At 39.1% G+C, this 13557-nt stretch overlaps 1 protein-coding gene across 1 annotated transcript in view; it reads left to right on the top strand.

The window, feature by feature from the left end:
- The window catches only part of ALK (ALK receptor tyrosine kinase), a 641419-nt gene that overhangs the window by 618653 nt on the left and 9209 nt on the right, over positions 1 to 13557 (top strand). The window contains exons 21-25 of the mRNA XM_087883123.1: positions 1088 to 1178; positions 1982 to 2046; positions 2908 to 3037; positions 12292 to 12389; positions 12852 to 12944. Of these exons, the coding sequence (XP_087739249.1) occupies positions 1088 to 1178; positions 1982 to 2046; positions 2908 to 3037; positions 12292 to 12389; positions 12852 to 12944 (477 nt within the window). The remainder of the gene's footprint in view (positions 1 to 1087; positions 1179 to 1981; positions 2047 to 2907; positions 3038 to 12291; positions 12390 to 12851; positions 12945 to 13557) is intronic.

Here is a 13557-nt window from a genome sequence, read left to right as displayed (position 1 = left end):
TTTTTCCACCTAATTCACTGGAGGCAGTAAAAAATAATGAACTAGAACTGGAATGTAATTATTGACTATGTGAGAGCCAATAAAGTGGCACTCACAGTTTCACGATATTTTTAGGCATTTCCAAGAGTGCTTTCTAACTAGCCTTGGCTGGCATGCCAACTCGTATCACTTGCATTTGTAATGGAGCTTTTATTACCCTGATTTGCTAATTTCTAAATTTTAGAATAATACACTATACAGTAATATATTATCCATGGGGCTTCTTTTACAGATAATGTGGAAACTGAAATTATTTCAGATAACTGGGAAATAGGCAGCTCTCCTGTGCTTAAATATATGTGCTGTCTTGGTTCCTATTTATTTCAGGATCCAGAATATGGGTTCTTAATATTTCAAGTCTATATAACTTGAAAGAATAACAAGATCTAGCATTTCGGGGGGGAAAGATTCTAACATAGTTGACATCCTGCTGTGCTTGGATTTCTTCAACTTGCAATGATGCTTTTTCTTCATAGAATATTTAAAAATTGAACTCCCTTCTAGGCATCTGAATGAAATCCATTCTAGCATAGAAAACAGTGACTGAGTCTCATCCATTTTAAACCTGAAAAATGCAAACCTATATATTTTGTACTTGGTAAGATTTACATGAATCTTGTTTTCTGTCATCAAAAATTATTGTTCTTTTATATATAATAGCTGCTGGTGACAGAAGAAAGACTGGCAGTGGTATGACTATGTTGGCGTAGTGAAATTGGTTCCTTTTTTAAAAATATCTCTTAGAGTAGCTCTTTTTTAAAATCTCTCCCTTGAATAGCTCCTACATCCAATAGTAAGACTGCATTAAGAAACCTCTCACTAGGGAGGAGGTGGGATGGGAAAATATTTGTAAAATTCTCTAAAACTTTTCAATAAAAAAAAAAGAAAGAAACCTCTCACTATTTACATAATAGTCCATTGCAATTAATAAAACACCAAGACTTTTTCGTTTGAACATCCTAGTATATACAGTATTTGAGAATGTATATTGTAAGAATTGTGCCTTTGGGTTATGTTAAAATCATCTTCTCTTTTCTGGTCTTGTCAGGGGTCTAGGCCATGGAGCTTTTGGGGAAGTGTATGAAGGCCAGGTGATTGGGATCCCCACTGACCCCACTCCTCTTCAAGTGGCTGTAAAAGTAAGTTTCAGTGAGACAAATTTGCCTTATGGGACATATCACATCAAGGAAAGGCTATGATTGAGTTCAGTTTCTCTGAGGGGAAAAGGGTGAATGTATTCCTGATTGTAGATATTTGGAGGCATTAAGAGTCCAGAACTGCCACTCAGATGATTATTGCTGAAGTTCATAAAAGTTTTTAATTTTAACTCATAGGCATGTTTTTGAAACTCTGATTCTTTCAAATATTACTTATCCCAAGCAGGAAATACTTTTGATTGTGTTCCCTTTCTAGTATTGTCATTGTGACTCCCATAACTTCTATATCAGTAGCTATTGTCCATGCTAGTTGGAAATTAGAAACATTTAATCTAGCACCTATAGATTGGGATTCCTTTGGGAATTTAGCTCAGACTTTTCCTATTCAACATCCTTATCCTGTCACAGTTCACCACCCTATGTTGTTATTGATATGCTAACAGAAAACTGAAGTTTTCTCAAAGTAGTTGAGTGATGGAAGAAAATGTTTGCGGTTATAACTGTCTGAGACATACGTATTAAATCCAGATTTTTTTTTTCTGATAATATACCATCTTTCTCAACTTGGAGTTTGCAGATAGTGTTGAACTACATTTCTCATCATTCCACCCAGAAAGCTAAATAGTTGAGTTTCTATATGGAGTTTCTGTAGAAAATTTCTAATAGGAAGTTTCTAAAGAATTAGGTATCTTTTAAATGGCTTAGAATAGTCTTTGGAAAGGTGGTATCTAAAACACTTTCCACATGAAAGAAATTTCACTTCCCCTCTCTTCTTTCTTGACTAGACATTGCCAGAGGTTTGCTCAGAGCAAGATGAGTTGGATTTCCTGATGGAAGCTCTTATAATAAGGTGTGTTCATTCAAATTGGTCACCTGCTTTTCTACCTCAAATACATTCTACCAGTATTAAAAGCGCTGGTCATTTTTACTCTCCAGCTTTTATACAGATGAATCACATATAATGCAGTAAAATTGTCCAAACAATTGTGTTTCCCTTATTTTCCTCAAACTTTACAATCTGCCTATAAAACAATCCTCTATCAGGACTATCATTCATAAGAGATGGGATTAGTTTAAAATCACCACAGAAGACAGATAAATGTAGGATTATCTCCTAAACATAACACTGGGGTTAGCTTAACATCTCAGATTTTCTGGTTTGTTAAAGAGTCTCTTAAAATTATAAGAATACTTGAAATTCACATAACATTTTTGCATAGTGAATGTTGGCTTTCAGGGATAGTAATAATTTTGTAGTTACCACCAAGGTATCATAAGACTAACGTTATTCACTATTGCCCCAAAATCTGAGGAGGGAAAGAAGGAACAAAGTAGCTGAAAATCATAGATACGTTGTTAAACTTTTCATTTTTTTTTTTTTTTGAGGCGGGGGGAGGAAAAAGTTGTTTTATTTTATTATTATTTTCCATATAAAAATTCACTGACCAAATTACTATTTTTTTGACTTGCAATATTCTTCTATAATCCAATCCAACAGCAGATTTCTTTTGACCACCAGTCTACATTGATCTGGCTTAACACAAATATCGATCTGCAATTTTATAATGTCCACTGTGGCCAAACGAAGTCCAATGCTCCAGGAGAGCAAGAGAGCTTTTAAAAAAAAGGCTTGGTTAAATGAACAAATCGCAAGGTTCAATCTGTGTCTTTTTGCATTAAAGGTTTTTTTTCCCCTCAATCTTCCTTGCAGCAAGTTCAATCACCAGAATATTGTACGCTGCATTGGAGTGAGCTTACAGGCTCTGCCTCGCTTTATTTTGCTGGAGCTTATGGCTGGAGGAGACTTGAAATCTTTCCTGAGGGAGACACGGCCAAAGCCGGTAAGAGAAAAATAATAGATCAGTGTAATCTCAGCTTCCAGATCACCTTGAAAGTTTTACCTAATTTAAATATAGCCTAGTTCTTTTTGCTAATGTTCCAATATTTGTTTTTAAAATATTGCAGTGCATTACAAGGATTTTTAGTACTTTGACAGATTAAATTGAGCAGGTCTTACGTTGCTGATTAGGGAACTGAACAATAGATTGATTAAGTGAACAATTCACCAGCAATTACTCTGAAGGAAAGTTGATTTAGCATATTATTTAGGAGCAACAGTTCACACTTAAAGTGAACCAACTCTAACTCTGCTACTGATTCAAAGAATAGAATAGAATAGAATAGAATTCTTTATTGGCCAAGTGTGATTGGACACACAAGGAATTTGTCTTAGTGCATTTGCTCTCAGTGTATATAAAATAAAAGATATGTTCATCAAGAATCATAAGGTACAACACTTAATGATAGTCATAGGTTACAAATAAGCAATATCAATATAAATCGTAAGGATACCAGCAACAAGGTTACAGTCATACAGTCATAAGAGGGAGGAGATGGGTGATAGGAATGATGAGAAGATTAATAGTAATGCAGATTTAGTAACTAGTTTGACGGTATTGAGGGAATTATTTGTTTAGCAGAGTGATAGCATTTGGGAAAAAACTGTTCTTGTGTCTAGTTGTTCTGGTGTGCAGTGCTCTATAGCGTCGTTTTGAGGGTAGGAGTTGAAACAGTCTATGTCCAGGATATGAGAGGTCTGTAAATATTTTCACAACCCTCTTTTTGACTCGGGCAGTATACAGATCCTCAATGGAAGCCAGGTTGGTAGCAATTGTTTTTTCTGCAGTTCTAATTATCCTCTGAAGTCTATGTCTGTCTTGTTGGGTTGCAGAACCAAACCAGACAGTTATAGAGGTGAAGATGACAGACTCAATAATTCCTCTTTAGACCTGGATCAGCAGCTCCTTGAGCAGTTTGAGCTTTCTGAGTTGGCACAGAACATACTTTGTTATGCTTTTTTGATGACGTTTTTGATGTTAGCTGTCCATTTTAGATCTTGCGATATGGTAGAACCTAGAAATTTGAGGGTCTCTACTGTTGATATTGTGTTGTCTAGTATTGTGAGAGGTGGAAGTATGGAAGAATAGCCTGCACTAAAAGAGAGGGCACTATTACTCCTCTATAAGAGCAACATTATATAATTTCAGGGACTATTCTTCACTTGTGCAACTCTATAAGAATTCTACAGGTTCCAGAATGTTTAACCAACATGGGGGGGCAAATTCAACATTGACAAAGGGAATTCTGGGAAGTAATAATCTGGAGGGCAGTAGGTTAGTGAAGGTTATTATATCAGTTGTCTCAATTAGGCATTATTTCCATGTTTGCCAAGTAAGATGAAAGACTACTTGGAGTGGACTACCGCTGGTGATTCCAAAGAAATAATCCTATGTACCTTGAACATTCAAGGTACTGTACATAGGATTATTTCTCATGCATTACAAACAGCATTGCTGAAATAAGATCAAGATGATATAATTCCATTATTATGGTTGAATTGTCATCTTACCATCTGTGTTGATGTTCCCTCACCTCCACTGAAAAATGTATTATAAAATGCCAAGATATCTGAAGATTTGTTGTCTATGTTAATAACATAGTAACTTGAGATTTTTAAGCTATTATACTGTAGAGCAGGGGTGTCAAACCAGTGGCCCATGGGCCGGATGCATCACGCACAAGTCACAGCCACTCCAGCTCCGTGAAGGGGGAAAATGTCATGTGATGGCAACATGATGCCGCGAGTTTGACACCTGTGCTGTAGAGTCTTTCCCACTATTAACCAGCACCTTTTATGTATAAGTAATTTTGGTTTTCCATTGAAAACCAACTCTTCCATAAGACTTTGAAGAATTCTACCATTGGTTAATTGTTTTGCTGCTGCTGTTGCTGCTGTTAGTGATGGTGGTGATATTTTTACTTTATTCAACATTACTTTACATATTATGTTGACGGATATATATTTTTGTACCATGACATTTTATTATAGTGTACGCTGTGTGGTTAAATCAGTAGCATAGCCTCTCTTTGAAAACTCAGGGTAAAGGCGCAAACACAACTATGTAGGTAATTAGTTCCCATGTCTAACATTCAATTTGACTCTACTTCCTGTAACTTAAATCCACTGTTTTGGTGATAAAAAAGAGGTCTTGACCTTCTGTGCATCACCCTTTCAGGTATTGACGTGTGCTATTACATCCAGCTCAGTCATTTTTTTCTCAAGGCTAAATATTCCTGGTTCTTTTAGTTCATAGTTTCTAGTTTTTCAGAGCATTCTCTAGTTTTGCTAGTTCACAAGAGGGAAAAAAACAAAGAAAACATACTCATTTCATTGTGAATGAAACATTATTTAAACGATCACTTTCACATCTAGATGACCTCCAAGGTCCCTTCCAACTCTGTTATTGTTACATCAAACTTGGCCTATGAACAAGAAAAGCAGAAAAAATGAATTCTCACACACACACGAGTTTTAAAAACATCACAAAATGTCACATGACGGCAACGTGACACGGCGAGTTTGACACCCATGCATTAGAAAATTGATGTGTCTTGGAATGATAATACCGGGCAGAAAAGGCTGAGATGTGTTAGGCACTGGGAAACTTTTTGGCACAAATCGAATCTCTCAAAGAGATATACTTCCACATGAACCAAAATAAAACCAAACTGCTCATACAGTGACATCAGAAAGATGCTAAAGCAGATTTTAAATACATCTCTGGGGAAAGGTTAACAGATGATGGATAAGATCTAGTTCAAAAAGGTGGAGATGTTTCCACCTACTTAGTGGCGATAAAAGCGGTGAAGTGTAATTACTTCTCCACTCTTATCGCGTCGGCAGATAATCGCCCAGCCGCCTTGTTTAGAGTGACCCGCTCCCTTCTCCATCTGGGAGCGCGGAAGACCCCTTGCAAGGGCGTGCTGAGGATTTTGCATGTTATCTGCACGATAAAATCGCTCAGATTCGGGACAGCTTGGACTCTGACTAGGTGGGTTCAGGCGATGTGTCTGAGGCGGCTCTTGAGAATGTCATCTGGGAGGAGTTCGATTCTGTGACTCCCGAGGACATGGACAGGATGCTGGGGAGATTGAATGCAACCACATGTTTATTGGACCTGTGTCCCTCCTGGCTGGTGCTGGCTACCCGGGAGGTTACACGAGGCTGGCTCCAGAGGATTATTAACGCTTCTCTGAGCGAGGGTGTCTTGCCTCCTGCCTTGAAAGAGGTGGTGGTGAGGCCGCTCCTCAAGAAGCCTTCTCTGGATCTGGCTGTTTTGGCAAACTACCGTCCTGTCTCCAACCTTCGCTTTGTGGCGAAGGTTGTTGAGAGTGTGGTTGCGCGACAGCTCCCACAGTACCTGGATGAAGCTGTCTATCTGGATCCATTCCAGTCCAGCTTCAGGCCTGGGTACAGCACGGAAACGGCATTGGTTGCGTTGGTGGATGTTCTCTGGAGGGCTCGGGACAGGGGTTGTTCCTCTGTCCTGGTCCTATTAGATCTCTCAGCGGCTTTTGATACCATCGACCATGGTATCATGCTGCGCCGGCTGGAGGAGTTGGGAGTGGGAGGCACCGTTTTACGGTGGTTCTCCTCTTATCTCTCCGACCGGTCACAGTCCATGTTGGCAGGGGGGCAGAGGTCGACCCCAAGGCACCTCGTTTGTGGGGTGCCGCAAGGGTCGGTCCGCTCGCCTCTCCTGTTCAACATTTATGTGAAGCCGCTGGGCAAGATCATCCGTGTATTTGGGGTGCGATGCCATCTATACGCTGATGATACTCAGCTGTACATCTCCACCCCAGACCACCCCAACGATGCCCTTGAAGTGATGTCCCGGTGCCTGGAGGCCGTGTGGGTCTGGATGGGGAGGAACAGGCTTCGACTCAACCCTTCCAAGACCGAGTGGCTGTGGATGCCGGCGTCCCGATATAGCCAGCTGGTGCCAACTCTGGCTATTGGGGGCGAGTCAGTGGCCCCCACGGAGAGGGCTCGCAACTTGGGCGTCCTCCTGGATGCACGGCTGTCTTTAGAAGAACATATGACGGCCGTGGCCAGGGGGGCTTTTTATCAGGTTCGCCTGATACGCCAGTTGCGTCCCTTTCTGGATCGGGACTCCCTATGCACGGTCACTCATGCCCTCGTCACCTCTCGCCTGGACTACTGCAATGCTCTCTACATGGGGCTCCCCTTGAGGAGCACTCGGAGGCTCCAGCTGGTCCAGAATGCAGTCGCGCGGGTAATTATGGGAGCGACTTGGCGCTCCCATGCGACACCTTGCCTGCGCGAGCTGCACTGGCTCCCGGTGGTCTTCCGGGTGCGCTTCAAGGTATTGGTTCTCACCTTTAAAGCGCTCCATAGCTTAGGGCCCAGCTATTTGCGAGACCACCTTCTGCCACCGATAACCTCCCACCGGCCAGTTCGGTCCCACAGAGAGGGCCTCCTTAGGGTGCCGTCGGTCAAGCAATGCCGACTGACGACCCCCAGGGGGAGGGCCTTCTCTGTGGGGGCACCCGCCCTCTGGAACGAGCTACCCCCAGGAATACGACTAATCCCGGACCTCCGGACCTTCCGTCGAGCTTTGAAGACCTTCCTATTCCAGCAAGCTGGGCTGGCTTGAAATTTTTAAAGGGTTTTTAAGGGGTAATGGGTTTTAAATACTTCGGGAAGCCAATTGGATTTAATTCTGTTTTAAATTATTTTAAATTTTGTATTGTATGTATTTTAATTTGGCTGTGCACCGCCCTGAGTCCTTCGGGAGAAGGGCGGTATACAAATTTAAATATAATAATAATAATAATAATAATAATAATAATAATAATAATAATAATAATAATAATAATAATAATAATAATAATAATAATGTTTCAGAAAATATTTTAAAGGTGTAGAATCAATAAAGTTAATAGATGGATGTGACAGGAGATGAAATGATGACCAAAAGGATAATAGCACATTTGGAAAAGAAGATGGTATATAGATGTCCACATCAATGCTAGAAGCCTCTGAACCAAAGGCAAATTATGTAATGTTAAGAAAATGTGCTGGTTAAGATGCTCATATGTAAAGCTAGAATTTGAATGTTGATATATGACTATTGGCATTGTTTTACTTTTAGGAGATTGGGAGCTTTTTAAAAATAAAATAAAAAATTTAAGACTATTTTTCCTTCCATTTAATCAAGTCCAGTTTTGAAAGACTACCTGGACAAACTTCTTGGCAAAGGTTTTCAGAAGTGGTTTGCCATTGCGTCCTTCCTAGGGCTAAGAGAAAGTGATTTGCCCAAGATCATCCAACTGCTTTTGTACCAAGGCAGGACTAGAATTTAGTCTCCTAGTTTACAATATGATGCCTTACCCACTGCACTACCCTTTATTGTACAGAACATATAATTTCCCTTTAAACAAAGATTTTCCTTCTAAATGCTGGAGGCACCGTTTTCAATAGCTCTCATGGCTACAAAAGAAGCTGAATGCTGCCTACTCTTATGATAAACTGAAAACTTACTCAAACCATGCTCTATTTGGTTTTTGTTTTGTTTTTTTAGCTAGAGTTACTATTTTTCTTTCAGCTCCTCCAAGTCGATTTCAATTTAATTCAGAATGTTTTTAATGGTTAACATCTTATTGCTGCAAGAATATGATGCTAATAGAGGTAGAAATACAAGACTGTTCATATTCTCGGAACTGAAATGAGCAGAAGCTAGGAACATAAAACTATCTCCTAAGCAATTAAAAGCTTTTTGTGCATTAGAAAAGCAATTGGGAGAAGTTTGGGGAAGAAAAGCATTAATTTCCCTCCGTTGTGTCGTACAGCTTGGTGCTCAGAGCAGTGATTATGCTGAGCAATGGAACCAATTTGTTTTGCAGTCACCTTTTACAAAGTTTGACCTAACAAGGGAAGGTGTTACTTTAACTCTTCCCAACCTGTTCTTGCAAATGGCAGCTACATCCTTTCTAGCTGGCTGCCTCATTCTTTCATCTGGGTGAAGAGCAGCCAAGAACTGGAAAATGAATTTCCCCTGCACTCTGCCTCTCTCTACAAAATGGGTGCAAACGTTTCACATCTCAAACAAATTACTCTGTTAAATCGCCCTTGGTAGAGAAAGAGTTTCTACTTCAACAGACATAAAATAAAAGGCAGTACACGAGGTTTTCTTTTTTCCATTAAACCAAACTGTGACAAAAGCTTTGCATAAAATTTTACATAAAACGTATATAGTCTATTTTCTATCATCCCCGGCCCCCAAAGGTCAGCTGTGCTGCCTCATCATGGCAAGGGAAGGGGGTGTCCCTGGGACGGGTGAGCAAAGAACATTTGGGAGGGTATGTCAAATGTATACTTCTCAGCAAGATCACCCAAAGCATCAAGGTCATCCCATTTGTCCAATTAAAGCAAGCAGGTAGCATATAGAAAGATGCAGGAGGTAGAGGATCACTTTAGTGACAATGGAAAGGCATCAAATCATACTGCACAGGTAAAAACCATGGTGAACCACTCCTATACCTTTAACCAAGAAAACTGCAGTGATAGAAAATATGAAATGATTGACAATATAGTGTCAAATTAAGGGGGGCAGGTCAGATGGCACTCAACCTGCTACTGAGGAAGAGCTGATGTTCTTTTAAAATACGAATGGTGTTTATGACACAGCTGGATTAAAGCCTTTCAGATGTCTAATTCTTGATGTGGCCCTACAGAAGATGAAAATCCAAAGCATCTTTTTTTGGAGATAGAACAATTTCACAAGCAATAAATAAACTTACCTTATCTTTTTAAACAGTAAAAAAAAAAAAGAAAATGCAAAAAAAAAATTTATTTATTTTTTTTGCTGCTTTAAGTAGTCATTGGTAAACTAATCAGCAGCAAAGGAGAAAAAAATATAGAGATGTTCAAAACAGAGAAAGTGTTTTGAAAAGAATCTCCCTCCCTCCCCCCCTCTCTCTCTCTCTTTCAAAAAGGATAATGCAGGATTGGAGCAGATAACAAATTGGGATAGATTTCTTCCTAATATAAGGGACTTGCCCAACATGTATCAAACATAGAGTACTGAACCTCTAGAACAGGGGTGAAATGCTCCCAGTTCGGACCGGATTGCCTCATCAGGTAGCGATGGAGGCGGGTGGTTCGGAGAATAGGTTGCAAAAATCCCTGCCCCCCCCCCCATGCCCAGCTGAGCCACACAATCATCAGAGGCTTTTGTGTTTTTTTTTACTTTTAAAAGCATTTTTTCTACAACCTCTTCGGCCAAAAAATGCTTTTAAAAATAAAAAAAAAAGCCTCTGATGATCGCGTGGCTCAGCTGGGATGTCACAGGCATTTAAAAGAAAAAAAACCCTTTTTTTCTTTTAAATGCCTGTGATGATCCAAACTGAGTTGCCTGATCGGCAGAGATTTTTTTTAAAAGCCTCTGCCGATCAGGCAACTCAGCTTGGATCGTCAGAGCCTTTTGAAAGCATTTTTTAACAACGTCTTCACTGAAGAGGTTGTAGAAAAAATGGTTTTAAAAGTTTTTTAAAAATTGGCCACACCCACCCAGTCACATTACCCCCCCCACCGAGCCACGCCCACATAACCGGTAGTAACAAATTTTAGATTTCACCACTGCTCCAGAACAATAATAGATATACTGTAATAGACAGTGCAAACATCTTAAAAGCATATTTATATCCCTAGTGTAATGCTAAGTAAACATTTACTACTTGTTGACTTAGAACTCCCTGCATGATTGACTTTATCCTAGGCTTTCTCTATGACAAAGGTCTTCAAACTTGGCAGCTTTAAGGCTTGTGGACTTCAACTCCCAGAAACTATGCTGGCTGGAGAATTCTGGGAGTTGAAGTCCACAAGTCTTAAAGCTGCCAAGTTTGGGGAGCCCTGCTCTACAAATTCTTACCTTTAATTGGGGATGAGGGTTGCTTTTAAAGCCAACTCCTTTAGCTCCTCTGGGGATTCTGTTCTTAGCTATTTTTCTTTTTAGCAGAAGTAGGGAAGGGAATGGGAGTAGCTTTGCAGAGGGAGATGGGCAGCATATAAATTTAATAAATAAATACATGAACTGGAGCATTTCACACTCCTGTGTATTGGCCATTTAGGATGAGAATCAACAATCTGGAGCATTCAGTGAACATGAACATGGATGTGCTTGTCTGACAATTTTCTACAATCCTGAAATACTTACTGGTACATGATTTGACCCTTCACTTTCTCATTCATTCTCAATTCTATCAGACTGGCGGAGATTGTTTTATTGCAATACTTTCCTTCATGTAGTTTTTCAGGTTTCCTAAAAAGATCACCTGCCTAGTAATGAGAGCATATGCACCAAGACAAATCCCTTGTATGTCCAGTCACACTTGGCCAATAAAATATTCTAATTCTAATTCTAAATACTAATTATTTTACTCAATGCCAGATTTGTAAATGCAAATATTTTGCGAAGGAACATAGAGACATCATGTTTCTATCTGTCCAATGAAAAATATTTTTTGTTTATAATCTCCTCTGTCCCTGGACTATCAAAATCTAGAAATGCTGCGTATCGTGCCAGAAATAATTTTCTTGGCGGTCTCGATTGGTCTATATCTGTACAAGATCTGATTTGGAGGAAATCTGTCTTTCAAAACAGAATACATTCTCATTCTGTCAAATAATTTCCTGGATTCTTGAAATTTGGGGAAAATATTTGAGAACTGTTCTTTTTATTATATAGTTTCATGCTTCCTCTTCAGGAATTTAGGTTCTGCAGTAAAAAAAAGGGGGGGGGAAGCTAATTTGAGCACTAGAAATTAACGTTGGAGATGCAATACCATATATTTAGTTGGAAGTGACTTCAAAGATTGTTCAATCAAGCTTCTGCTGATTAGAAAATTTGTCCCTTTATTCATGCTTACTTTGCATAGAATTGTTTATTAGCAACAAAGAAAGTAGAGAAAATGGGATGCCCAGAAAACAAGATTTGTCCCTGTGAAATGCAGAGATCAAGACCTTAGGAAGAAGTGTTTAGAATTGCAATAATGTAACCTAAAATGTGTTGGGTTTTTTTGAAAAAAATATATATACACTTAGCTTTATACTGTTAGCAACACTAATTCTAACAGATTCTGTGATTGCCTATTTTTTTAAAAAAACCTTTTCAGCCCTTTTTGATTGTTTAAATTCATATTCCTGAAATAATTCTTTGATTCTTCCTTTTAGACCCATCCCTCCTCACTAACCATGCTGGATTTGCTACACGTAGCTCGTGATATTGCTTGTGGTTGTCAGTATTTGGAAGAAAATCACTTCATTCACAGGTCAGTAGGAGAAGCTATTATTGCAGAAGGACCATTCTCTTTGTGTGTGTGGGGGGGGGTCTGTGGCTGACTTGCATCAGGTTAATATACAAGCCACTGACAACAATTGTTGTGTACTACCACCCTCTAGAGGTCTGCTGCTTTGAACATAAAAAAGAAGAAGGAACTGAGGCATTATTTATTTTTTAAAATTTCTTTAACGGATTTATATTCTGCCTTTCCTTCAGGAGCTCAAAATATCCTATATAGAAATTATTCTTTTTCAAAGCAAGTTTGAAGTTTTCTACTTCTGCATTTTTTTTATTTTGGCTTTTCTATTTGGAAAATGTGTGTGCTCAATTATTTTAACAATAATAGCTTTATTTTTAGTTTTCCAGTAATTAACAGCTGGTCTGTCTAGGTTACCACACAAATTTAATTTTATTAATTATTTTTTAAAACAGCCAATTGTTCTTTCTCTAGAGACATTGCTGCTCGAAATTGCCTCCTTACTTGTAAAGGTCCTGGAAGAATAGCTAAAATTGGAGATTTTGGGATGGCCAGGGACATATATAGGTGAGAAATATTGGTTATTATTTCTTATTATAATGTCTACAAGGGAATATATAACATTTCTTTATATAATCTCTCTCTCTTTCTCTCTCTCTCTCTCTCTCTCTCTCCCTCCCTCCCTCCCTCCCTCTCTCCCTCCTTCCCACCTCCCCCCCTCTCTCTCATGAGTGAATGTAGGCTTCCACAAGATTTATTTCATTGTATGCATTGGTCTTTTTCAGATATTTATATTTTGCAGTACTCAGGAGGATATGTATGCTCTCTTCACTAAAATTCTATGTTCATTCTGTGGAATTTCCTTGGCTTACTTTTATTATTATGTTATCAGCCACTTTCGGTATTGTGTTGAAACAGAATCCTCTCCAACCTTGTTTTCTCTACTTTCCTCATACCGAGTGGCAGGACCTTATCCTGAAGCTTTATCCCTTTTTGTGCTGACCAGACGCATACATACTCTTGCACTACTGTCTCTGTTTATCGCATATAAAAGTAGGGAAGAAGGGTCAGGAGAATGTAATTACTGACTCTGGAATTTCTCCAAGGCACCAGGATTAATGATTCTGCGGTTGTTAAATAAGAAGACTTTAATAATCTACTATAATACAGTAGATCTTAT

The sequence above is a fragment of the Pantherophis guttatus genome, chromosome 1 (assembly GCF_059756535.1).
Source record: "Pantherophis guttatus breed Tessera chromosome 1, ASM5975653v1, whole genome shotgun sequence".
NCBI lineage: Eukaryota > Metazoa > Chordata > Lepidosauria > Squamata > Colubridae > Pantherophis > Pantherophis guttatus.
This window is presented reverse-complemented; position numbering and strand designations above follow the sequence as displayed.